The following is a 24,457-nucleotide window of genomic DNA, read 5'->3' on the forward strand; positions in this document are numbered from 1 at the left end:
CACGCAGAAGCGGAGACCTCCGCCGGGTTTCTTCACGAACAGAACAGGCGAGGTAGCGGGCGAGGAGCTGGGCCGAATGAACCCTTTCCTCAGGTTATCTTCGATCCAGTCTTTCAGGACATCGAGCTCATTTCGGGACATGGGATAGAGGGGCCCAAAAGGTAAGGGTTTGTCCTCTTGTAAGACCATCTTGTGGTCGTATGATCGGTGGGGTGGCAAGCGCTCGGCTTCCTTGGGTGAGAACACTTCGGCGAAGTCTCTAAACTCTTCAGGCAGTGCAGACACGGGGTCAGGTTCAGTGTCGGTCTTGGGGTTCAGTGCAGTCTCGATGTCCGCGGTTGTAATTGCGAACATGCTGTATTTCTTTCTTGCATACGCAGCACACGCAGCTAGCGATACGGCTGCAATGTCTCGTTTCTCGAGACCAGTTGGTCGTGCAGGCAGGTTCCTCGGACGGGACTTTACAGGTAGCAGGCGGTTCTTCAGTGGTAGCAGGCGGATCTTCAGTGGTAGCAGGCGGTTCTTCAGCGGTAGCAGGCGGTTCTTCGGTGGTAGCAGGCGGTTCTTCAGCGGTAGCAGGCGGTTCTTCAGCGGTAGCAGGCGGTTCTTCGGTGGTAGCAGGCGGTTCTTCAGTGGTAGCAGGCGGTTCTTCAGCGGTAGCAGGCGGTTCTTCAGTGGTAGCAGGCGGTTCTTCAGTGGTAGCGGTCTGCTCAGGACCGGGTCTACCAGAGTTCAGTTCGGGGGCTTTCGGGGCGGTTCAGACATTTTCAGACAGTCAACTCCTAGGGGTAGGAGCTACGTAGTGTCAGGGTGCGGGCTGGCAGGACGGTATGATAGGAGATGACTGGCAGGGACAGGTCGTAACAGATCAGATTCTCATTGACAGGTACAGGCACAGGCAGGGGCAGGCTAATATACAAGACGTAGCTCGAAGAGCTACAACAGGATCTAGAACTGAAGTTCAAGATAAACAGGTCGGAGATCACGTGCCGTGATCTTCCTCTAACTAAGCATCACGGTTCGCACCGTGACACATTAACTATATTATCACTTGACAACACCTACGAGCAGACCAATACTGCGGTATAGATCTACTCGGCGCTCTACCTGGCATCGTTCCTCGATACCCTCAAAAGGACTTAGGCTGGATTAAGACTGTGCGCAGCAACAGCTCGGTTGAGAAGCAGATCGTTGACGTTGGAGGATCAGCACAGGCAAGTATAATCAGGAAAGCTTTTAACATAACTGTGACCAGTTAGGCAGTGCGTAACAGTATATTCACTCCTTATAATAACCTTTAGAGTAGTAGTTAACCCTATAGCGAAACCGGTTTAGTTAAAGTTATAAATATTATGTCAAACCTCAAATACGGCCCCCCTAGGCCATAAACAGGAATCTTGGTTTTTGTTATGGTCTAGTGGAAAAGTACGCTGTATTTCGTTCAACATATTATCTTAGTTAATCCTAAATTAAAGGATAGTTCTTTAAATAAGATTAAACTAGACTTCCGCAAAGCTCAAAAAGCTCCAAAAGCCCGAAACCCGACCCTTTTGTCACGGTGTGAACCGTAATGCTTAGTAAAAGGAAGATCACGGCACGTGATCTCCGACCTGTTTATCTTGAACTTCAGTTCTAGATCCTGTTGTAGCTCTTCGAGCTACGTCTTGTATATTAGCCTGCCCCTGCCTGTGCCTGTACCTGTCAATGAGAATCTGATCTGTTACGACCTGTCCCTGCCAGTCATCTCCTATCATACCGTCCTGCCAGCCCGCACCCTGACAGGAAGTCTAGATGAAACCACCCCTAAATAATCTTTAGGTCTTCGTATTTCGCACACTCGTAATTACATCGTTTCGAGAACTAGGAGGAAAGGAGAGGGTATCGTTTTATATAATTCGTAATTTAATTTTAGCCGACTAAAAGAGCCAGGGTATTTCCACGCTTTTTAAGGAGAAGATTCGCTATTTCTTATACTATAGAGGGCTAGGGGGCTACTCCACGAGAATCTATAGAGATTATCTATTTTTAAAGGCTTTTCTTTAAACTGGGTTAATTTATAGTAGTTAGCGCGAAATATTCGCGTGATATTGGTGGCCACGGAGGCGGTCTTGGAGTCGAACGTGGTACGCTAAAAATACGGGCTAGCTCACGAATTGAAGAGATTTTGTGATTCTTAAAAGCCTGGATAGCTAGTAAGATCCTACACTCTTGCTCTATTGAATTTCGAGAGGATTGAGTACTAATTGGTGGCATGGTGGGTGGTTGAACTGAATAAGATTTAATTCATGGACGCGTTTTGGTCGGGGTGGCCGGCTCGCTTGTGAAATACGTTAACAAGTTAACTAGTTAACTAAAAAACATAACTAACTACAACAGTGACTGTTCAAAAGTACAACACCCCCTTTTAACCCTGCCTACATACCGCCTTCCTTTATCACCGATACCGCCTATGCAAGGTGGACTAGTGGACCTTATCTTTCTCAAGTTCATGTCGTATGTCTGGATTTTTTTCTTATTATTTACTTTCCTTAAATGATGCCTAGCCTTGTGTAGACAACCATTGAAAGCTAGAGATTTTAATGTACAACGGTATGGAAAGAAATCTTTACGGCTGGCAGAATATTTTATAATCGCAGTGGTGTGGAGCTGGGGTGCTAAAACTTGTGAACAGTCACTGAAAGTCTCTGGCATACGACCCCATACCGTGATAGTACCGCCACTCCACTGGGGCCACTCTTTCATGTGAACAATACTCCGTACGGTAAATACACATACTGGCGTCGGAGCTTCCCCCAGGTCAACCAGCGATCGGGTGGATCTGCGGAATTCGGGTGCCTTGCAAGAGAGAGAGAGCGACTGAGATCATCATCCACCTCTGTCATTGCCTTGGGTTTCTCTCCATCTGGGGCATACATTCCCGAGCTCAACCTCAACGCCAGGCTATTATCCATCATTTACGTATACGCGTATCCGGGTACTTCAGCCTCTGCTGCCACAGCGCAAGGCGTTCTTCACATACCTAATGGCTTATTGTTATTACTTTGGGTTTACATCCTGAATTCACTCTCAGATCGAGAAAACAGACTCTTCTGGGTGTGCTCTCAGTTGACGTTGAATGCTTTGTTAGCTTTACCATCTCTAGAACTATACACGAACTCAAGCCTTCACCTCCCCCCACTTCTGACTAGGTCAACGTCAACGGGCGTCTTCATGGGCCTGCGCAAACAGCCCCCACCGCGTCTAAAGAACATTGACAAGTCAAGTTCTCGATTGAACGCACACTCGCCCAAATCACCCAGCTCTGCGTCTTCCCACCGCCCGACTCGCTTGAATCGATTTTCTTCTGAAGACTCCATCTACTCCCCCGACCTTAACACTTCACCTGCGTTTGACCTGATGCCACTTGAAGAGGCACAGCGGTCGCCAGTGGGGTCACCCACCCACCAGCCACCGAACTCCTGGCCAGAAAATAACGGAAGGATAAACGATGGCAGCTCCGGCCAGTATAGTCAGAATGAGGCATACAAGGAACTTGCAGATACAAGCGGGCACTATGTTCCACCTACATTGATGGCAGGTCAACAAACAGGAGCGGCCGAGAACGTGTGGCGGTCAACTTCTGACGCTGGGCAGGATTTGACTGGAGAGCTACCGGTACAGCTACAGTCGAATAATCCATTCTTAAAGCCTAGGCCGGCAGAGCATGTTCAAGATCTCTTGGATCGGAATGAGTGGGGCCGTAATTCACATGCGACTTCTAACAGTGACGCATTGAGCCAATGTATGGCATTGCTGGCTTCTGAAAGTCCTCTCAAAATGATATCTGTTGCTAACAATTTACAGCCGAAGGTTATATTCCGATGACTGCACGGCTCTCTCTTTTAGATGAGCCCGAACAAGAATCACAATGGGCCGAGGCTTCTCTTCCGTATTCTCATTCCGAGCAACGCCTCATGTCAGGCCGTCATCGCCTCGATGACAACTCACCGTGGGGGTCTCAACAGTCCATCAAGGTCTCGGCCCCCCAAGAAATCTACCTTCAAGGAGTGCAGTCAACTCCATATATCTCGGCGGTTGCTGTACAGCCGTTTGACCTGTCAGATGGGAAAAACCATGCCCACGCACAATATCTACCTCCATCAAATTCAGGGAGGCTCGACTCGGATCCTGGAATCACCAACTTATCTGTTGCTCTCTCTAGTGGAACCTCCATCACATCTCCTGAACTTATTGACTTGGGTTTGTTGGGCGTCGCTGGCAATTTGGGGGTCGATACCTGGTCTCATGCTGCGTCTTCTGTGCACTCAGAACCAGCGGCGTACGAAGAAAGGTCATTGCCAGGAAATCAAGACCTCGCATCTTCCGTGGTGCAACAGCCACAACAACCCCAAGCAAGCCCCGTACTATCTGCCGCCGAAACTGCACGACAAAAGAAGCAAAGATCAGAAACCTATACTATTCGACACATCCGATGGACCAGTCAAAGTGGTCAACTACTGGAGTCCCCTATCTTGGTCCAAAATCAGAACGGACCCTGTCCACTGCTGGCTCTTATCAATGCACTGGTGCTGCGAGCGAACCCCAAAGCTCGCCCGCCAATCATTAGAGCTCTGTCAACCCGCGAGCAAATTTCTCTAGGCCTGCTAATCGAGGCGATGTTTGAAGAGCTGACAACATGCCTGGGCCCTGATGAGGAGTTCCCAGATATCGAGGCCCTTACTCAATTTCTGACAATGCTGCATACGGGCATGAATGTGAACCCACGTTTGACAATGGTAACTACATCCGTTTTATCCGTCAAGGTTCACTCAGACTAACCTATTATTAGGAGTCTATTGAAGGATTTGGCACTTTCCTCGAAAATAATGATCTTCGGCTATATAGCACCTTTGGTATACCATTGATCCATGGCTGGCTAGCCTCTTGGTCCAGTCCTACTCATGCTGCAATGTCACGGACTGGTCAGTATTACGAGGACATTCAAATGTTGCCTTTTCGTAGACAAGAATTTGAGGAACGGGTGGCGCGAGGCGAGGCACTTGAACCCGAGGAAGAGAATATCATGGCAGATATCCAAAGCATTCAACAATTTGTGGAACATGAGAATGCGACACAATTAAGCCCATTTGGCTTGACACAGCTCTCGACTAAACTTGCACCTGGATCTGTCTCCATCCTTTTCCGCAATGACCATTTCTCGACTCTATATAAACACCCGCAATCTCACCAACTTTATACTTTAGTTACTGATGCTGGCTACGCGGGCCATGCCGAAGTGGTTTGGGAATGTCTAGTCGACGTGACAGGGTTTAACACAGAATACTACTCTGGCGACTTTCGCCCCGTGGGCGCTGGGCCCTCGGTCCCATCTGGTCCTGGCCCCGCCAGTCCCCGAACATTGATAGAGCCAGCCACTCGATTGGAAAGTGCAAACGAAGCATCGACCTCCCCCGAGCCGACTCAAGAACAGAGTGATGCAGACTATGCCTATGCGCTCTCACTTCAATTCCAAGAAGAAGAGCGACGTGAAAATGCTAGGAACGAGCAGGCCCACGATCGTCGGACCTCTGCCCCGAGTAATTCTTCCAATCAACCATTGCCTTCACCTTGTTTGAGCAATGTACCTAATCGATCTTCGAGCGTTGCCAGTGCACTTGTTTCCCAGCCTAGGCCCCAGCCACAGCGTGGGCCTGACATTGAGGACCCAAATGCACCCCCTCCTCCCTATGAACAAGCTGCTAGTGGGCCACGCTATTCGCCCCCTGAAAGAAGGTCATACGGTAATTCTTCAGGAAATCAGTACCCTGGTAACCGGAATTCTCGGATTCGAACTCCACAGAATTCTCACCGATCACGCCCGTCTATGCGTGCAGGGGATCATAACGGACCGGAGACAGAACGGAACAAAGAATGCACAGTGATGTGAAGAATAATGCCAGACCTGGAAATTATGAGAGACCCTGGTGTTTTCTATACGCCAATGCAATCAATGATGGAATGAAGCCCTACGCATCTACATACTTCGTATGGGACAAAACTATTCTGCAGAGAAATCACATGTCTATGATAAATCTGTGTGATTCTCTGTGACACACACTTGTCTCCCGATCTTCCACGGGTTTATAAAATAGAACACGGGGGTTCTCCGCGCCCAATAAAACACGCAGACACCGGGTGACATGCACAATGCCTAGCTATTTTTGGACTTGTCCGCATTGATTACACCTGTTCTGCCCTAGGATTGTGGAAATGAAAGGACTCTCACATTGTATTTGTGGGAAAGAGACTTCTTATTGGAGGAGAGATTGCACCTTTTCCCAGCTAGTCTTCCCCTTGGACAAAGACTACACCATCCATATCACCAATACTACAAAACATCTGATACTTACGCATATCTCATTGAATGGTTCGTGTGTTGTGGTAATATCTATCTAGGAGTGCGAGTAGGACACTGGTACTCATACGTTTCCCCATGAATTTTCTGAACTTTCGTTTTTGTTTCAACCACGGATATTTCCACTTGAATACATCTCTATGTGTATACCAGATGGACGCCGCGCGTACCCTAGCCCTCATTCTTCTACATTACGGAGTACTTAGGGGTTAATCTTGCCGCCTAGGGAGGTACGTTGGTAATATAAACTAGATGATCTATTAGAAATAGATTTCGAGATTAAAATCCATTATCGTTACGGGTGTAACAAGGAGACTACAGTATATGGCATGGTTAAGGGTTAAAAGGGGGCTAATGACAGGATGATGTTTTGATAGGGGGTTACCGTTAGCAAGTGTGGGTACCCTCAGCACTAGGAAGACCCCCGTCAACTAGATACCCCCCCTTTGGCCTACAAGTCAAGGGTTGACGTTTGGGCTCTAATGTGGGAAGAACACCGGTCCGCCGGTCCGCAGATTCGAGGAGGATTAGGGCATAGTGTATCGAATGCGACTATTTGTTTTGCCATAAATATCCTTGGGGTGCCGACGATTTTGTCCAGCTTTTCGAATCCGTTTCTGTAAATTCACTTGAATATTAGATCTTGTCATGCAAATTCTTCTTTCTGGTGCCCTCGTGGCCCTCGCCGGTATAGCCCAGACAGCTGCTGCCTCGGCGGGAGCTGACTGTACTGGAATAGTCAGTGCAATCCCATCTGCAGCACCGGCGAGACCTGTTTGCACTGGAAATTTTAGTGCAATCTCAGCCGCTGATTTTGTATCTAATTTGCATCCCGGTTGGAATCTTGGAAATACCCTTGATGCTGTCCCCAATGAAGGATCTTGGAATAATGCGCCAGTGGTGGCGTCCACATTTGATACCGTGAAAGCTGCCGGCTTTAAAAGTGTTCGGCTCCCAGTTACCTGGGCTCATCACTTTACCGGAAGCTCACCTGATTGGACGGTTGACCCAGCATGGTTGCAGCGAGTTTCCGATGTGGTTGATATGGTTGTGACCCGTGGGCTCTACGCCATCGTTGATGTGCATCATGGTATGATAAAACATGACCTTGTATCCACCATAATTCTTTACTGACGCAGAACAGATTCATGGATTTGGGCTGATATAACCCAGTCCGGAGCTAATCTTACCATGATCGAAGAAAAATTCTACCGTCTCTGGTATCAAATTGGAACTAAGTTGGCCTGCAAGTCCAGCCTTGTTGCCTTTGAGCCTATCAATGAGCCTCCATGCAATACTGCAGCTGACGGCACCGAGCTCAACAAACTGAACAAGATCTTCCTCCAGGCTATCAACGATGCTGGTGGGTTCAACTCGCAAAGAGTTGTTACTTTGGTCGGTGGTGGTGAGGATAGCGTCAAGACTGCAGACTGGTTTGTTGCGCCCTCAGGATTCTCGAATCCATATGCTATTGAGTTCCACTACTACAGTCCCTGTGAGTCACAAATCAGTTGATGCCTATGTAGCTATAATGCGTGAAGTTGAACTAACAAACGTGGCTGGCTTCTAGACGACTTTATTTTCAGCGCTTGGTAAGAATATAGACTCGGCACATTTGGCATCATTTACTGACTCCAGACAGGGGAAAAACCATTTGGGGCTCCGATAGTGACAAGGCTACCGTACGGACTGACTTCCAGAAGCTGCGTGACGCTTTCCCCAATGTACCTCTCGTTTTGGGTGAATACGATGCCTCACTCACCAACACTGAGCCCGCTGCTCGATGGAAGTACGTTGACTTCTTGATCAAGACTGCAGCTAGTCTTGACATCTCCTGCGTGCTGTGGGATAGTGGATTGGACCTCTTGGATCGAACCACCGGAGTTTGGCGTGATCCTAACTCACTCTCTATCATCACAAAATCCAACAATTCTACCGCAAATAGCTTGCCAGATAGTACCGAGGACGGGTCTGCAACCACCCAATCATCGTCGGCTTATATTTTCCATCAGTATGGAACAGCTGTGACAGCACAGAGTCTTCCATTTATCTTCAACGGAAACACGCTCTCTTCCATCAGTGACTCTACTGGCACGACATTGTCGGGAGCAGACTACTCTGTCTCGGGTACGAACATAGTCTTCACTGCTTCGTACTTATCCAAGCATCTTTCGGCCACGACAGCACCGGGTGTTGTTGCCACTCTAACCCTGAAATTCTCCGGGGGTGACTTGTCCCCTGTCATCCAAATTGTTCAGTGGAACGCTCCAACTCTGTCATCTACATCGGCAGTGGCCTCATCTGTCTCTGGCTCTGACCTATCAATTCCAATCACCTGGCGTGGACTGCCAACTGTCGCCTCCGTAAAGGCTTTGACCAAGAGTGGAACATATCTGGTCGATGACTGGACAGTATCACTGGGTCCTTTGCAGCAAGCGAGAGCTGTAAGCCGAGCCCTATTCCCCTTTGTGTACCTCTCGTCAATACTGATATATCGACCTAGACCTACAGCAGCCAGTATGACTGGGACGACTCCCATGTTATCCTCACTTCATCTGCTATTAGCTCTGTCATCTCCGCTGGCCAATCGACCGTGTTCACTTTCGAATTCTTCCCGCGGGATGGTGGTGACGTGAACGCTGTGAATTTTACGTTGACTGTCTGATGAAATTCTACCTCAATGGTATGGTTTGTGCTGAACAAATGGCTCGACCATATTATAAGCATTTGAGTGCGCTTGATTCTCCCAGCCGCGTTATCACATATTAGCATTGTTGTTTAAAATCACCTAATCCATCGCTTTCATCAAGTCATTAATTTCAAGGCAGATGGCCATGATCAATATAGGGTTTTCAATTCCCGCAAAGGAAGATGAGGGTCATATTTATCCCACACGATTTTGTTCTTCTCATTTAAGTGCGCACCCTCATCCGTGATACTGATTATCGAATCTGTCTCCATGACCTCATGGCTACTGAACCCCCACTTATCGCGTGGAATCCACAAAGTCGGTGGTGGTGATGCTACACATGGCTCGAAATATGCTGTGCGCATCTCTTCGGGTGTGTAGCAGACCCCCTCGACATCACGGCGAACCTTTTGACGCAATGCCGCGTAATCTTTATATACGTTCGGATGGAACCATCTCCAGAAGGCCATTGCGCGTGGACGGCGCTCTTCGTTGATCGCTGCCACTGCTTCTTCTTTCTCTTGAAGCAGTTCCTCTTCGACGTCGAGGGATCGTGGCAAGAAAGTATTCAGTGGGGCGAGTGCATCGTTGAGCGACATGTGTGCTAGGATGTTGCCAACCATGAAGAGGGCCATGATGATGACTGGGCCAACAGCGCCCTTGATGGCGCAAAGTCCTATCAAGCAAATCTCAGCCAGGTAGAGACCCGTTAACAAATGTTGCAGGGCTCGTGGGTAGACTAGCCCCTTTGTGTCGACTTGGATTTCATATACGAAGAGGAAGTTATATCGATAGGCTTGGTATACAAGATAAAGTCCGAGGAAGGCAAATCCCAAAATCAGAGGTGCGATGCATGAATACGTCAACGCTAAGGAATTGAGTCAGTTGATCCTCGCTCAAGGTATGAGTAGGGCATCGATTACCGATTACAGCCATGTTGGTGAAGATGGGGAAGACGTTGCCCCAGCTGAGACTGGCCAGTTCGGCCCATCCTTGAAACAGACGACGAGGGGAATAGGCAAAGAAGGTGGTGACGAATTTGAACACCAAGGCGCTGACAATTTGAACAAGGGCCATGGAACTCATGCTCAATCCCTGCAGCAGGAAATAAGAGATGTAGAAATTCGTCGCCTTGGGTAGGTTCTGTGCCAGCAGGTCTTTGACTGAGAGAGGATCTTTGATAATTTGTGCAGTAGCAGCCGACGCAGCCGATGTCAGGGTCGTAACCAAGAACACTTGGACCACTTGAAAGACAAAGTGGGCGCTTTGTGTGAACAGCTCAACTCGTGCCTTTGATGGGACTCCAGCACGTCTAGCACATACTGTGTAGAAGTTAGCAATGGTTCGGAGGAATACGAACTTGGAGAGCATACTGCGACATATGATCGGCACTAGTGACATCAAAGCCGCTAGAGCTGCGGCAGGCAGAAGACCCTCAATTGCACCTCTTATGAAATCGGGCAAGTCAAGGATGAACCCAAGGAAGGGAATCAATTTGCAGATGTATGTGATGTTCGAAATTGCACCAACGATTGCCGCAGGGAATGACCAAAAGATGACCATTGCTGCCAAAAATCCCTGGACTGCGAATCTTCTCACAATTCTTTGCCACCCGCTAAGATTCAATGCCGACCATACCACTTCGCGGGGCGACACTCCAGTAAAGCGAGGCGTCATATGAAACGGTTGGTGATGCGACAGGGTTTGTAGGGCGATTTGTGCATCGGCCTGGCTGTTGAATTCGACAAAGATTGCACTGAGCTGTTTCGCTTCGCCATTTTGGTGTTTTGCTTGCAGATTTGATACTTCTTCGGTTTTCTTTGCGAGCTCTGCCCGATACCAGTGGATAGAGTCGACTTTTTCGCCAAATAGTCTCAGTCGATGCATGGGACGTTCGACCTTGTGAGACCATGCTGGATTGCTTGATTCGCAGTCCAGACATGTATCGATATTCAATTCGCCTGTTTTGATTGCCTGAGTGCGAACTTTGTTTGCTCGTCGAATGAGCTTGGTCTCTGCGGTTTCCAACTTCTCGGCTAGTCGGTCTCGTTGATCAACCATCTTTTGCAACTTTGAGCAGTCGGAGGTAATCCAGATTCGACGGATCGAACCTCCAAATACTTGTCGTATCTTCTGTTCGTTCTTGTAAGAGTCTGGAACTGACATGAAGAGAACTGTCCGGGACGACATTCGAGAGACATAGGCAGGCGAGTTGAGGTAGGCCTGGCGAAGATTTGCATAATACAGGCTTTCTCGGACCACGACATAAAACACGAAGGCTTTGCTTGTCAGTGGGCTGTTCTATGGATGAATGCCGAGAAACTTACTGAAGTAAACACATGCCACTATAACGTTAGCATAGTATCTGTCAGGGCTCTTGATGTTACTAAAACTCAGGATATCAAGCTCCGTGTTGCCATTGCCCCCAGTGGCATGGAGGGGTAGCAAAATCGGCCATGTAATCACACAGCCTGTCAGGCATGTTGCCGCCAGAACGCGCAAAAATCGCAAGAAAAGATAGCCGTCAAGCGACGAATGGTGAAGCACATGGTTGTCTTCAATTTTTAAAAATGTCCCCAGCCAGTTAACCCAGCCAGAAGGCAACTCGGGACTCCGTTGATGCTCGTGTATATCGGGTAAGTAGGATCTCGGAGCGTACCATCGGCGCTGGGTTCGCCGAAAGATCAGAAAGAGGCTGACCCAAAATATAGCATATGCGAGTGCTGGTAATAGGGTCATGATCAGCGCGGAGCCCGAGGAGCCCCCTCCCCCGATGAGACCGCTGGCGATTTCACTGGAGGTAGTCGACGCGTCACCTCGTGACGAACCAATGTTTGTGTCATTATCCTAGATCAGATAAGCAAGGATCTCTCTATGGAGTGGAAGGGAGTATGATTATACCGTTATACTTGACATGGTGCGTGTAGTCTCCAAATTGAAACACAGGGAGATATATACAAGCCAAGAAAATGACTGAGATGAAAATGACAGACACAACAGGCAAGAGGGGGCTTATACGAATAAGAGTGCCGGGGAAAAGAAGTGAAGAAAAAAGCAACACTCTTCGCATCCTTAAGACCTGTCACCCGCGGAGACCAGTTCGTATATGTAAGAGCTGATGGGCCCTAGAGACTGATCCAAAGCGGTCTTGTCGATCCGATAGTTTGTGGGTCTTTTTGCCTTGGCGACAGGTGTGTGCGGAGTACTCTTGAACATGGAATTTTCAGAAAATGTAGAACCTGGAGAATGGGTAGAAAGTTATTCGTATTTTGTATGTCGAACCAAACGATTTAGAAAAACACATCTACGGAGTATAACGTGCCTATATTTTCATTCCCCGGCCAATGCGGGTCTTCCAAAAAAAAAAAAAAAAAGATTTGGCCCCGCTGATCGAGTAATTCCCCCCGGGAGATGAGACTTTTGAAGAGACCAAGTTCATGTACTCCGTATGCTGAGATCAATAATCTGAATGTAATGCGGTGTGCCTATGTCTCTCAACCTATCTGATGATCGTAAACGTGCGAGAATGGTGCAAGGATCAGTGTGAGTGCTCTGTACACTTTCAAGGCTGAACAGGAACCTTGCCAGAAGCTCGGCTATTTTCCCCCCTCAATTGTCAGTAATGTAAGGGGGGACTCTAGCGGTGGAGGGCTGAAAATTTTGTACAGCACATGGATGTTGAGTTTGAAATATTGTGGAATGTCAAGATATATATAAGCTGAGAGGTCGATGGACTCACGTGGAAAGGGTTGAGAATTTCTGAATACTCCCATCATAGATGGGTAAGTTCTTATAAGAGTCAACCAACAGAGAGGATAGGTGACATGGAAATATGCTTACCACTGAGATGCTACGGAGATAGAGTGTAGGGAGTACAACATACAATATACAGTAGGAAACCTGAACGTGCAGTTCTTGGCCTACCTACGGAGTGTAGAACGTAGTAACGTTCCTATCAAGTCGTTGTGCGTTTCTAAAGCCCCGGCTTGACGGAAAATCTACGCCCAAGCTTGGAAAGGAAGTAGGGAATAGTACCTATGGCAGTGGATGAATTTGTCAGGATAACACTACGCTTTTCTTGATTAGTATCGAGGCGCAGTATGCTGCTGGTCAAGAACTTATCGTAGATGGGTGGCATAACGTCTTCGACGGGGGAGGACATGATTGGAAATAAGAAGCTTCCTAGGTAGAACTGGGAAGAATTGCGAGGAGATGTCCAAGAATCGAAAGATTATATGTCTAAGTACAACATCATTGGAATGAGGTTCGGCTCTTTGGTTCACGATTCTCCTTGGAGACAGGCAGGAACTTTGTGTGTGAACCCTTCGAAACCAAGGGACCCACTTCATCATCGACGACTCGGGAAATGTTGACGGACGTGAAGGCCATTGACTTCCCCACCCGATCAGCAACGGCAGAGATATCCAGAGTATCTCCGATGGTGGCAGTCGACAGATATGTAACGTGGATATCAATGCTTGCACCTGTTCTCTCGTATCCATGTGTGGCTATCGACATGCCCCCGGCCCAATCGATGATGGCTGCAGAGACAGCCCCGTGAATGGTGCCCCTGGAATTGACATGTTCCGCTGTGAGCTTAAGTCGGGCCTGCATCTGGCCGCGAGTTGCACTAATAATATCAACATCAGGTAGAAGAAGGCGATAAATAGGGCTATCATTTTTGGTTCGCTCCCAAACCCCGCGCACATGCTCCAGTTCAGTGGTATCCATAGTGGTTTGGGGGAGATGGTCGGGAAAAGGAGGATATGGCGAAAAACAGAAGAGAAGAAGTGTAAGCTTTGGAGGAATTGGGAATTGGGAATTCTTGTCCAAGTCCGAGGCCGAGAGCGGAGTGTGCCGCCTTTTGCGACAAACACACGTCGATCTGAACGGTAATTGGGGAAGTTTGGGATGAACATCTCAATCTTCTCAATCCCTTGCAAGGATATCTAGCTACGCAATATGTATATGTATATTGCCTTGACCTTCAGTGTCCCTACATGGTTCTTGTATCAATTCGATCCTTCGTCTCCACATAAATTCAATTCCATTCAAGAGACCAATCCAAAAAAAAGTTGACTGATGCTTGGCAATCGACGACATGGCTGTTATATGAGAAACTAATCAAATAGCATCAATTGCGAATCTGAAAAGTCCATGACAAAAAGTAGATGAAGGTGGAGATGGAGATGGGCGGTGAATCTGGTGATGCAGAAAAAGGGGAGACACCAGGAAGACCAACTCTTCATCATTTTGCAAAATGGAGAACTCAGCAAGGACGTTCAATACGTCCTTGGAGGCCAAACAGCCCTTCCCTCCCCTGTTGACCGAAGACCCTACATCCGCGGAAGAACCGGAAGAGAGTTATGAAGACGAGAGTATCACCTCCACCGGATATGAGGAGATTGAGGTGGAAGATGATGCGGACTTCCAGTCGCACTACTCGCTAGAGCATCAATCATTCTCCGATACAGACTCCGATGACTCCTCTAACATTGAGCGGAATCATACATTTCACCAGTCCTCCAGCTCTCTCCATGGCCCCAATGCATTCGCGCCTCCGTTCTACAATCGCCCACCCACCCCTCTACCACCCTCTCCATCACTCACTTCTCTTCTTCGGCCGCCATTTTCGACCACTACATCACGCCCGACTACCCCGGATAGTTCCGATGTAGAAACTCCTAACGATACCGAGGCGGCAGTCGCCAAGTCAGCTCGTCGCGCAACCACCGTCCCGCGCGCCAGCCCCAAGGTGCCTACCTATGAATACTATGGCTTCGTGTTATACCTAGCTTCATCCTCGGCTTTTTGTAAGTATCATGGAAATCGACCGGTGCAGTCTCTTGTAGTTTCCCGCATACTGACCGGACCAACCTAAGTGTTTTATCTCCTATGGTCTTATCTCCCATCCCCTTTCCTGCACCAGCTAGGTATCTACTATTATCCCAACCGTTGGTGGTCGCTGGCAATCCCCGCATGGTTGGTGATGCTACTTATCTACATTTATGCCGCACTCGCCACATATAATACAGGCTACCTTACCTTGCCCATGCACAGCATCGAGAACATTGTTGACGAGGTCGCGAATGTATCGGTGATTGATGGAAAGGCGCGCAGACGTCCCGGTGGTGCTACCAAGATGAAGCCCGGTGCCACCTCCTATCAGATCATGGGCCCCCAAAATCGCAAGGTCAATTGGCGTGAAATTTGGAATGAGGGAACCGACGCCGTCATGGACGTGCCGGTAGGGGGCGTGTGTGAGGTTTTGTATGGCCATGATCGAGAGGAAGACTTGAAAAATCCGGCTGCAGAGTCCTAGGTTCTCGGTTTAATCGATTTTACCAATTTAAGCTGATTACTCCGAAACATTGATTTCCGTGCTCTTACTTCTGGGATACGGCAATGACGTCGCGTTTAGAATCCGAATATCACGTGACTGGCAGATCAGGGCTCTGGCCGCCTTCTGTCTTGATGTTCACACCACCGAAACTGTGGACATCGAAAACGACCGCTACTTTCCACAGGTCAAAAAACTATCTCATGATGTCAGGAGAACAGCCCTCAACCCCGCCTTCGCAGCACAAGGGCTCGAGCGCAGGACAGCTTCACCGCGCTCCCATGACTCCAGAACAGCAACGGAGGATAGTAAGTTCCTTCCAAGCTTGCAATGTGGCCGGCCAAAACTAACCAGCCTTGCTGATTAGGAAATTAATCGCATGAAAGCTAAAGCTCTTCGGGAGAAACGTGAAGCCGAAATATCTCAAGCCGCTCCAAACATCTCCCAGCCTGCAACAGGCGCCAAGCGCTCGTTCACCTCGATGGCGACATCCTATCAGCCTGCTAATTTGCGCGATGCATCTTCTTCCAATCGCCCACTAGACTCGATTAAACCAGCCCGAAACTTCACCAGCTATGTCGACTACGACTTTAGCAAGATGACCGACACGAAGGGTGGATTTTTGACACAAGAGGATGACCCGTTCAATAAACAACTACACGTGCCGGATGGGAAAGAAGTGCCAAAGCCAGCACACATGACGCAGAGGGAATGGGAACGCCATCAGATACTCCAATCACTTAAGCGAAATCGGGAGGGGCCCTTTGAACCGGGTCTAAGTGTCCTGGATGATAAAAGCCAGCAGAAGACATGTCGTGAATGTGGCAGTCGCGAAATTGATTGGAAATGGGAAGAAGAACTAAAGTGTTGCATCTGTCATGCTTGCAAGGAGAAACACCCAGAGAAATACAGTTTGTTGACCAAGACAGAAGCCAAAGAGGATTATCTCTTGACAGATCGTGAGTACCTAATTGTCGGCTTTGAAAAGCGACATGTGCTAATCAGCCTGTGCGCAGCCGAACTCCGAGACGAAGAACTTCTCCCACGGCTCGAGCGTCCGAATCCACATAAATCTACGTGGAACAGCATGATGTTGTATCTACGATACCAGGTCGAAGAATACGCGTTTTCCGACAAGAAATGGGGCTCAACAGAGGCGTTAGATGCTGAATTCGAGCGGCGAGAAAGTGACAAGAAACGGCGACGGGAGGCCAAATTCAAAACTAAGCTGCAGGAGCTGAAGAAACGCACACGTGTGGAGGCCTACCGACGCAATCGTCAAGGTGCTTCGGGCGGAGAGTTTGGCGACGATCTCGGTTCTGGGCGGAAGCATGTTCACCAATGGGGTCGATCCATTGATAACCCAGAAACTGGAATTGGTGTCAAGACGTGTGTAGAATGTGGGATGGAAGTGGAAGAACTCGAGTTCTAGAAGAGCAGAATGTACCATAGCATGATTGATTATCAGATGAGCCCACGAGCCAATTTAGCAGATATATCAAAAACCAGTTTTCGGTGTTGAAAAAGTTACTTCGATGAGTCTTTTTGAGAAATTTCTGTGAATTGCACTGCAGTCATCCCTTTCTCAGGCTGTTGGACTACTGTAAAAAGGGATGTACACCTAGAGTAGCTGAAAGATCTCGTTCCAATTGGGTGATTATAAAAGTGACTTGGCAATGTAGATTCACAAAACAAAATAAAAAGGGGCAAGTCTATGGTGCATCTATGCTGTGAAGTGTATACTTGGTTTCACGTTGTGACTTCGTAGGCCTTGTCATTAGCGCCTGAGGGTTTGGGCACTTTACAAGTCGCTTCGACGGAAATTGACCTTTGATTGTTCCTATGGAGTCGACTGAAATTTCCACCACATCCAAAGTTCTCTCATGTCTACCTTTCATACGAAAATCCTCCATCCAGTTGCTTACCAAGTCATCGTACTTCCAGGGCTGGAACTAGCGTGTAGGTCAATCTTCTCTATCTAGAAGGCGGTCAGATGCCCACCGAGGCCAAGCCATCTTCATCACAACAAAATATCAGTTAAAGGCATATTCCCATCCTGGCAATTTTCCTGTCATTGTCCGACCTTACTCCTTTCCTTTGGATATTCCTCCTTAGGGAACCCCACTCACAGGCTGACTCGGCGTGGAACGTGGTTCATTGCCGTCGCCAATAGGGGACTTGGTTCGCTTACTGCGGAAACGAGCTACTGGGGTCAGGAGAAACCAAAGCTTGCACCTTCCACGTCGCTTGATTTGCCGCTGGCCTGATTTTCCCCTTGGTACCTCCTGCAGTGCTTTGACCCTTCCGAGCCTCGACCCGTCCTGTGTCTGTTCATGCCCTGGCAATCGCCATCCGCCATGGCTGGGATCGGAGGAACGGCCGGCGCCATGGATGGCTCGAATGGCCCACAGGGGACGGAATACACATTACAGGGTGAGCATTGATTAAATTTTGATCTCTTGAATGCCAATTGATTTAAAACCGTTTCCAGGTGTAATGCGCTTCCTACAGACAGAATGGCACCGACATGAGCGAGACCGCAATGCATGGGAGATTGAACGGGCAGAGATGAAATCTCGTATTGGTCGATTGGAAGGTGATCTGCGCACAAGCAAACGCTTACATGAGTCCCTTGGGAAGCATGTTCGGCTGATGGAGACCGCCCTAAAGAGGGAGAGGGAGAAGGTCAAGAAGCTTTCGAACAACGAACGGTCCGAAGACTCTATAGATCCCAAAGATACTGCACGTGAAAGTGTCAAATTCCTCAAAGGTATGTGACTCGCAGTTGCATACCAGCACGCGGCGTGGGAATATTAACTGAGTTGTTCACCAGCGCATCGCCCCAAGCCGAGCACGGACCATGACAATGATGCAGAACCCGGCAATGAAAACCAGCATGAGGCTCAAATTGAGGACATTGACAAAGTCCGAACATACCTGTCCAAAGCCTCCCACGAGATTGCCTACCATGTCATACCCGCCTCCCACCCGCCACCTGACATGAACGACTCTGACATGTCAGGTCAGCTATATGGCAATTCGCAGCTGTCGCAACAGAATCTAGAGGAGGCTTATCTTCAGCAGCAGCGGCAGAAGTCGAACCACGTCATGGCACGTGATATGGTCTCGCAAAAACAACAACCGTTGTCAAATCAATTTACTGAAAATACCATGGCTCGTGTTCAAAACCAGTATCTTTCTCGGGAAGGCATGGATAGACGGTCAATAGACCCGCAGCAAGCCTCCGTCGCAGCGATCGAAAATCGAACCCAGTCATATGAACAGGGCATGACGGAAGATCGTCCAAACCAGGCATACGAGACCCAGGGCCCCCGAGTGGTCGTCAAGGAAGATGTGGCTCTGCAAAATTTGGCCGAGGAAAGAACAGAGGATGTGGATGGGTGGAATTTTGACGAACCGGCGGAGCAGGAACTCGTGATCACCGAACCCATCCCGCCTCATCGCCCGGATACCGATGCTTTCCCCAATGTCAACTTTGTGCACTCTGAGGCGACAAAGGGCGGGTCTCTCCCCCACCATAGGACGAGTTTGGACTCAAGATGCAAGAGTGATGGTGCAATTAATCCCCGGGAAACGGGACAACAGCAAGATTCGAACTTTCAAGTTCGGTTTGAGCTGCGTGGCCACTTGGATGTGATCCGATCTGTCATCTTTACTAGTGGTAGCGCGGAGAATCCTGAGATCTGCACTTGCAGCGACGATGGAACGATCAAGCGGTGGATCATCCCAGCTACTTCTGTTGGCTCTAGTGCTGGTTCTAGTCGTGGCTCGGACATTACAAGCTCCTTTACTCATCGCGGACACGAAGGCGCCGTGACTTCCCTTGCCGCTTGCTCGCCATCTCAGAACATCTCCAATGGCGGCCGTGCTTTGGGTAATGGGTTGGTGTTTTCAGGCGGTCAAGATGGTACCGTGCGTTTATGGGAACCTAAGCGGATTGATCCCAAGGCCACCTTCCACGAGCATAAAGATGCAGTCTGGGGACTCTGCGTTCTTCCCGGGACCATGGGCTCTGTCTTTGGCGACTCAAGCAGCCAACATGGTGGATCAGATCGCATCCTTCTGGCCTCCGGCGCAGCAGATGGCTACGTCTTTATTTGGGCCATCGGTGCCGCATCCCCGACTGGAAATCGCCGTCAAGGTACTCGCCAGCGGGCGAACTCAAATTCAATGCCGTCAGGTCCTAACATCCCAACCTTGCCTCAACCCAGTGTCGCTACAACCCCAGCTTTCCATTATACCATTGTTCATCGCATCCCCCGCCCAAATTCCCCTTCCCCAACATGTATTAGCCCCTTGTCTCTTGCGGGCGTCAATTTTGTCGTCTCCTACTCGGATGCCTCTATCATTGTCTACGACACGCGGACCGGCGAGGAAATTGCGAGTATGGCCAGCCTCGAGACATATGATGGCACGCCAGCTACTGGGGTGAATTCAGTCGTCGCCACAACTGTCGGCTTTGATGGAACAGTTAATCTTGATCCCAACCGCGCGATGGCCGAAGAGGAAGAAGTGGTTCACGGAGCTACTGGATCAAGCAGCGTAGAGGGTGTAATAATCAGTGGTTACGAGGACCGATACATCCGCTTCTTTGATGCAAATAGTGGTAGGTGGCACCAAAAGGGATCATGATATCTGCCACAATCCGCTAACATTTGATACAGGTCAATGTACATACACAATGCTTGCTCATCCTGCTGCCATAGCCTCACTGTCATTATCTCCGGATGGACGTGAGCTCGTTTCTGCTGGCCACGATGCAAGCTTGCGATTCTGGAACCTTGAGAAGCGCAGCTGTACCCAGGAGGTGACGCACTTCCGTCTGATGCGTGGCGAAGGGGTCTGTGCTGTGGTATGGAGCCGTGATGGCAACTGGGTCGCTGGCGGTGGCGGGGACGGAGTGGTCAAGGTCTGCTCTCGATGATTGAAACGACGAAATGAAAACCCATGTATGATTCTTCTTGCGTTATACCTGTGTGTGTTTATCTCTCCGCGTTTACTCGTCGTTTTCTGTATGATCCCATGAACTGGATGAGCGATTGGCCGGACCAGTTCCTCTCGAGCATTTGAAACGGTGTTTACCGACGCTGTGTGGCTCATGATACTCTGCTACGTGATTTTGCTTTCGTTACATCTCTTTTTTTTTTCAACAGGTGTACTTTTTTACCTCGCCGATAACATGTTCGACAAAGATTCCCTGGCGTGCGTGTATGTTTTCTTCCCTTCAACTGTTACGGTCCATGCCCTACTTTCTATGGAAACTAGAACGTTTCTTGTTCGAAGACTATTCCATATTCTCTTGTGGTAGGGTCTTGATTGGGTTTAAAGGCACTCCTTTGGCATGATCCCAACATTTGACATGTCGGTTGCTTGATGTGGATGGTTTTCCCTCTCTGCTTCCATGTGCCCATGTAGATTGTTCCTTGGACAGTGGTAGCCAATGTTGTGTGTTGAATCCAGGCCCATTCAATGAACAAACTCAGCCTTGACAGACCACCATAGACACGAGACATATGTGAAGCGACTGGAACGGATTCAGGTATTATTCGATATTGACATTATCTCGCTAAGCTGTCGTGGAGATATATTCTACTTGGCTAAGCTCCATGCCTCCTTGAACATCACTCTCAACCGTTTTGCTTCTTCCTCGTCCTTCAATCGCTGCTCGAGATAGCCTTGCAGGTCATCCCAGAAAGCCTCTGTATGCAACGCTTCCTCGCCACTCAGACATATAGCAGGCTTTGGTGGTGTTTCATCCCGCTTCTCTGCAATCTCCTTTTGAGTCACAATGGATTCAACCACCTGAGCGCCACCTATGATCATTACCCCGATCTCGACTTCTTTGCCTCCCGCCATAATCATGGGCTCGTCTGCCAATATCTCAGCTAGTGTCTTCCCCGTTCCAGCCACTGGCTTGCGCTTGTATAAGATCTTGATCTTGTCTAGCGGAACTTGGTCTCCCTGCACATCGGTGACGCGCAATTGCACAGCATCCCGAATGTCCTGGAGAGAGGTGGTCGAGAGGGGGGCATTGGAGATCAGGAATTCAAGAGCAGGGTTGCGGGCAGACTTGACCCGGACAGTGATTGATTTAGAGGAGCCTGGTGCCTGTGTTGACCTCACTTTTTTGGGCATCGGAGGGTGCGGGCCCGAAAGGCGGGGGAGGATGTACTATAATTTTCGAAAAGCATGTTAAAATTACCTTCATTGGTAGTTGAAGCTAGGCTTTTATCGCATCAAGACTCACGGGAACTCGTAGTCCAATTTGCTCAGGGTCGAAGACATGATCGGCGCGAAGCTTGATTGGCCGTGAATCCAGCGTGGACAGGAATGATTTGGTGAAGGTCAGCTCCGACATGATGATCAACTTGGATTAGGTGGTGGAGATTCGCAAGGCAAAGATTGAGAAAGAGAGGGAGAGAGCAATTCCAAGGCGATAGTTGTTGGATTAGTGGAGATCTGGACCTGGGGTTTTACTTGGATGTCCAGAGGACAACGGACACCTGAATTCTAAGGCATGAACATAATGAAGTGTCCGGATACACCGCCTTTCATCAACTCTGTACTGCTCAAAGTCACCGCCCGAAGAAAAAAAAAAAGACGGAAAGAAATTACAAGCTCCCCAGAAAGCAAACACCACTAACGTCCCCATACACACCACTTTTTCAAAATGGGTGTCGGTCGTCGTATGAAGAAGCAGGGCCCTCCAGCCCCGCTCGATGAGTCAAGAATCACAATGCTCAAGAAGCGCAAGGTTGGTGGAGCCGAGGCGCCTCCGAAGCCTGCAGCAGCAAAGCGTCGCAGATCTGATGCCGATGAGGCTGTCTCGAAGAAGGATGCCCCCAAGAAGACGAAAGTCAATGGTACTACTCCCAAGGCCGACTCTAAGGAACCTAAGAAGCAGCTGTCGGTCACAAAGAAGGCCGTGCCGGTGCCCATGTCTGATGATGATGAGGATATGGAGGATGATGAGTTTGGTGATCTCGATGGGATCAGTGAAGGCTCAATGGATAGCGATGATCAGATTGAGGGGCTATCTGACCTAGAGGATGATGACTCGGTTGTCGATTCTGACGAGGAGGGTCACACCCGCGGAGCCATGTTCTCCGACGATGAGGATTCCGATGCCGAAGAGAGATTGACCGCCGCAAACATCGAGGGTCTGTCGCGGAAACTGGATGCTGAAAAACAAGAGGAGGAGGAAGCTGCTGAGCAGGAAATGCAGGAAGCCGCCATGCAGACCAACATCGCTGCACCCGATGTGTTCGCCGACCAAACTCAGCAGGGACTTGCCCCCGATCTGCAGCTGCTTCGCCAGCGCATCACAGACACCATTCGAATTCTGGGTGACCTGAAGACCCTCGGCCTGCCCGGAAAGTCGCGAACCGACTATATCGATCTCCTGCTCGACGATATCTGCACCTACTACGGCTACACTCGATTCCTGGCCGAGAAGCTGTTCAACCTGTTCACTCCCAGGGAGGCCTTTGCCTTCTTCGAAGCTAACGAGACTCCTCGCCCTGTTGTTATCCGTACCAATACTCTGCGAACCAATCGCCGATCCCTCGCCCAGGCCCTCATCAACCGTGGTGTTGTCCTCGAGCCCGTTGGCAAGTGGTCCAAGGTTGGCCTGCAGGTTTTCGAGTCCCCGGTTCCCCTGGGTGCCACCCCCGAGTATCTGGCCGGTCACTACATTCTCCAGGCTGCTTCATCTTTCCTTCCTGTCATGGCTCTAGCTCCCCAGCCCAATGAGCGTGTCCTCGATATGGCCTCTGCCCCCGGTGGTAAGACAACATACATGTCAGCCCTGATGCGCAATACTGGCTGTGTCGTCGCAAACGATGCCAGTAAGCCCCGTGCCAAGGGTTTGATTGGTAACATTCACCGTCTGGGCTGCAAGAATACCATTGTCACGAACATGGATGCCCGTACTGCGTTCCCCAAGGCTATGGGTGGCTTTGATCGTGTTTTGCTCGATGCTCCTTGCACCGGTACCGGTGTTATCTCGAAGGATCCCGGTGTTAAGACATCAAAGAATGAGCGTGATTTCCTCGCCATTCCCCACATGCAGCGCCAGCTTCTTTTGGCTGCCATTGATTCCGTCGATCATGCCTCCAAGACCGGTGGATACGTTGTTTACTCAACTTGCAGTGTGACAGTCGAAGAGAACGAGGCCGTTGTGCAGTATGTGCTTCGAAAGCGTCCCAACGTTAAGATCGTGGACACAGGTCTCGGTAACTTTGGTAGCCCTGGATTCCTTAGCTATATGGGCAAGTCTTTCGATCCTAAGATGGCTCTCACCCGCCGTTACTTCCCTCATCGCGAGAACGTTGACGGTTTCTACGTCTGCAAGCTCAAGAAGACTGCCGTGACCCCCGTGGCCAAGTCGGATGACAGCGAACCCCGCTCTAAGGGCCCCAAGAAGGCTCGTAGTGCTTCCTCGGCTGCCTCCACGGATGACGAGTCCATTGATAAGACCCCGATTGTCGATGAGAACGGACACGCCGCTGACTTCGAGGGTGGTGCCTTCAGCTCATTCGAGGATCCCGAAGATATTGAGCGCATCGCTCGTGCTGAGCGGAACCGTATTCGTCGCAAGGGCCTCAACCCCAAGGGTGTTCTTAACAAGCCCAAGAAGAGCAAGGTAGAGGTGTCAGCGAAGACAAACGAAACGGCGCCACCAAAGCAGGAAGACGAGACCAAGGCTGTTGCCTCGAAGAAAACTTCTATTGAGAAAGAGGGCGAGAAGAAGATTGTGGTCAAGAAAGATAAGAAGCCGGTAACCACAGAAAAGGAAGCGAAGAAGACCGTGGCCAAGGGCAAGGTCGAGAAGAAGGATAAGAAGTCAGCCAAGAAGGCCGGCAAATGATCAATGCTTTGATCATTCATCTCTTTTTGTTTATAATTCTTCGTTTTTTGTTCTTCGGGCAAGTCAAAAGCATCATGTATTAGGTCCGGGACCCGGCGCATTGGATATACCTTTTGTTCAATTAAGATCAAACTGTGTTTCAAA

At 49.3% G+C, this 24,457-nt stretch overlaps 11 protein-coding genes across 11 annotated transcripts; 6 read left to right on the forward strand and 5 right to left on the reverse strand.

The window, feature by feature from the left end:
• Nucleotides 1-295: 295 nt before the first annotated feature.
• Pdw03_7554 (Allantoate permease) lies at nucleotides 296-1,014 on the reverse strand (the record flags this gene model as incomplete). Its single annotated transcript, XM_066101688.1, has 2 exons — nucleotides 296-744; nucleotides 1,008-1,014. 2 exons carry the CDS (start codon nucleotides 1,012-1,014, stop codon nucleotides 296-298), a joined length of 456 nt encoding a protein of 151 aa, XP_065956771.1.
• Nucleotides 1,015-3,210: 2,196 nt separating this feature from the next.
• Nucleotides 3,211-5,926, forward strand: Pdw03_7555 (Protein FAM63A; the record flags this gene model as incomplete). The annotated part of the gene is made up of 4 exons (XM_066101689.1): nucleotides 3,211-3,573; nucleotides 3,634-3,781; nucleotides 3,844-4,775; nucleotides 4,829-5,926. 4 exons carry the CDS (start codon nucleotides 3,211-3,213, stop codon nucleotides 5,924-5,926), a joined length of 2,541 nt encoding a protein of 846 aa, XP_065956772.1.
• A 1,116-nt stretch (nucleotides 5,927-7,042) lies between these two features.
• Nucleotides 7,043-9,059, forward strand: Pdw03_7556 (Extracellular endoglucanase, putative; the record flags this gene model as incomplete). The annotated part of the gene is made up of 5 exons (XM_014678280.1): nucleotides 7,043-7,484; nucleotides 7,539-7,889; nucleotides 7,965-7,986; nucleotides 8,037-8,838; nucleotides 8,898-9,059. 5 exons carry the CDS (start codon nucleotides 7,043-7,045, stop codon nucleotides 9,057-9,059), a joined length of 1,779 nt encoding a protein of 592 aa, XP_014533766.1.
• A 173-nt stretch (nucleotides 9,060-9,232) lies between these two features.
• Pdw03_7557 (Putative DUF221 domain protein) lies at nucleotides 9,233-11,999 on the reverse strand (the record flags this gene model as incomplete). The annotated part of the gene is made up of 5 exons (XM_066101690.1): nucleotides 9,233-9,951; nucleotides 10,007-10,405; nucleotides 10,457-11,362; nucleotides 11,411-11,930; nucleotides 11,985-11,999. 5 exons carry the CDS (start codon nucleotides 11,997-11,999, stop codon nucleotides 9,233-9,235), a joined length of 2,559 nt encoding a protein of 852 aa, XP_065956773.1.
• Nucleotides 12,000-12,645: 646 nt separating this feature from the next.
• Pdw03_7558 (uncharacterized protein) lies at nucleotides 12,646-13,245 on the reverse strand (the record flags this gene model as incomplete). Its single annotated transcript, XM_066101691.1, has 4 exons — nucleotides 12,646-12,679; nucleotides 12,823-12,842; nucleotides 12,924-13,003; nucleotides 13,119-13,245. The coding sequence occupies 4 exons, from the start codon at nucleotides 13,243-13,245 to the stop codon at nucleotides 12,646-12,648; spliced, it is 261 nt and encodes an 86-aa protein (XP_065956774.1).
• Nucleotides 13,246-13,334: 89 nt separating this feature from the next.
• Pdw03_7559 (Thioesterase family protein) lies at nucleotides 13,335-13,814 on the reverse strand (the record flags this gene model as incomplete). Its single annotated transcript, XM_014678278.1, has 1 exon — nucleotides 13,335-13,814. One exon carries the CDS (start codon nucleotides 13,812-13,814, stop codon nucleotides 13,335-13,337), a length of 480 nt encoding a protein of 159 aa, XP_014533764.1.
• A 529-nt stretch (nucleotides 13,815-14,343) lies between these two features.
• Nucleotides 14,344-15,405, forward strand: Pdw03_7560 (DNA repair protein rad14; the record flags this gene model as incomplete). The annotated part of the gene is made up of 2 exons (XM_066101692.1): nucleotides 14,344-14,896; nucleotides 14,966-15,405. The coding sequence occupies 2 exons, from the start codon at nucleotides 14,344-14,346 to the stop codon at nucleotides 15,403-15,405; spliced, it is 993 nt and encodes a 330-aa protein (XP_065956775.1).
• A 224-nt stretch (nucleotides 15,406-15,629) lies between these two features.
• Nucleotides 15,630-16,855, forward strand: Pdw03_7561 (XPA; the record flags this gene model as incomplete). Its single annotated transcript, XM_066101693.1, has 3 exons — nucleotides 15,630-15,731; nucleotides 15,791-16,382; nucleotides 16,440-16,855. 3 exons carry the CDS (start codon nucleotides 15,630-15,632, stop codon nucleotides 16,853-16,855), a joined length of 1,110 nt encoding a protein of 369 aa, XP_065956776.1.
• A 925-nt stretch (nucleotides 16,856-17,780) lies between these two features.
• Nucleotides 17,781-20,368, forward strand: Pdw03_7562 (Cell differentiation and development protein Fsr1; the record flags this gene model as incomplete). The annotated part of the gene is made up of 4 exons (XM_014678276.1): nucleotides 17,781-17,856; nucleotides 17,915-18,193; nucleotides 18,257-20,050; nucleotides 20,109-20,368. 4 exons carry the CDS (start codon nucleotides 17,781-17,783, stop codon nucleotides 20,366-20,368), a joined length of 2,409 nt encoding a protein of 802 aa, XP_014533762.1.
• Nucleotides 20,369-21,033: 665 nt separating this feature from the next.
• Nucleotides 21,034-21,802, reverse strand: Pdw03_7563 (Cell-cycle control medial ring component; the record flags this gene model as incomplete). The annotated part of the gene is made up of 2 exons (XM_014678275.1): nucleotides 21,034-21,615; nucleotides 21,692-21,802. The coding sequence occupies 2 exons, from the start codon at nucleotides 21,800-21,802 to the stop codon at nucleotides 21,034-21,036; spliced, it is 693 nt and encodes a 230-aa protein (XP_014533761.1).
• Nucleotides 21,803-22,114: 312 nt separating this feature from the next.
• Nucleotides 22,115-24,313, forward strand: Pdw03_7564 (Nucleolar RNA methyltransferase (Nop2), putative; the record flags this gene model as incomplete). The annotated part of the gene is made up of 1 exon (XM_014678274.1): nucleotides 22,115-24,313. The coding sequence occupies one exon, from the start codon at nucleotides 22,115-22,117 to the stop codon at nucleotides 24,311-24,313; it is 2,199 nt and encodes a 732-aa protein (XP_014533760.1).
• Nucleotides 24,314-24,457: the final 144 nt, after the last annotated feature.

Source organism: Penicillium digitatum, chromosome 2 (genome assembly GCF_016767815.1).
Source record: "Penicillium digitatum chromosome 2, complete sequence".
NCBI lineage: Eukaryota > Fungi > Ascomycota > Eurotiomycetes > Eurotiales > Aspergillaceae > Penicillium > Penicillium digitatum.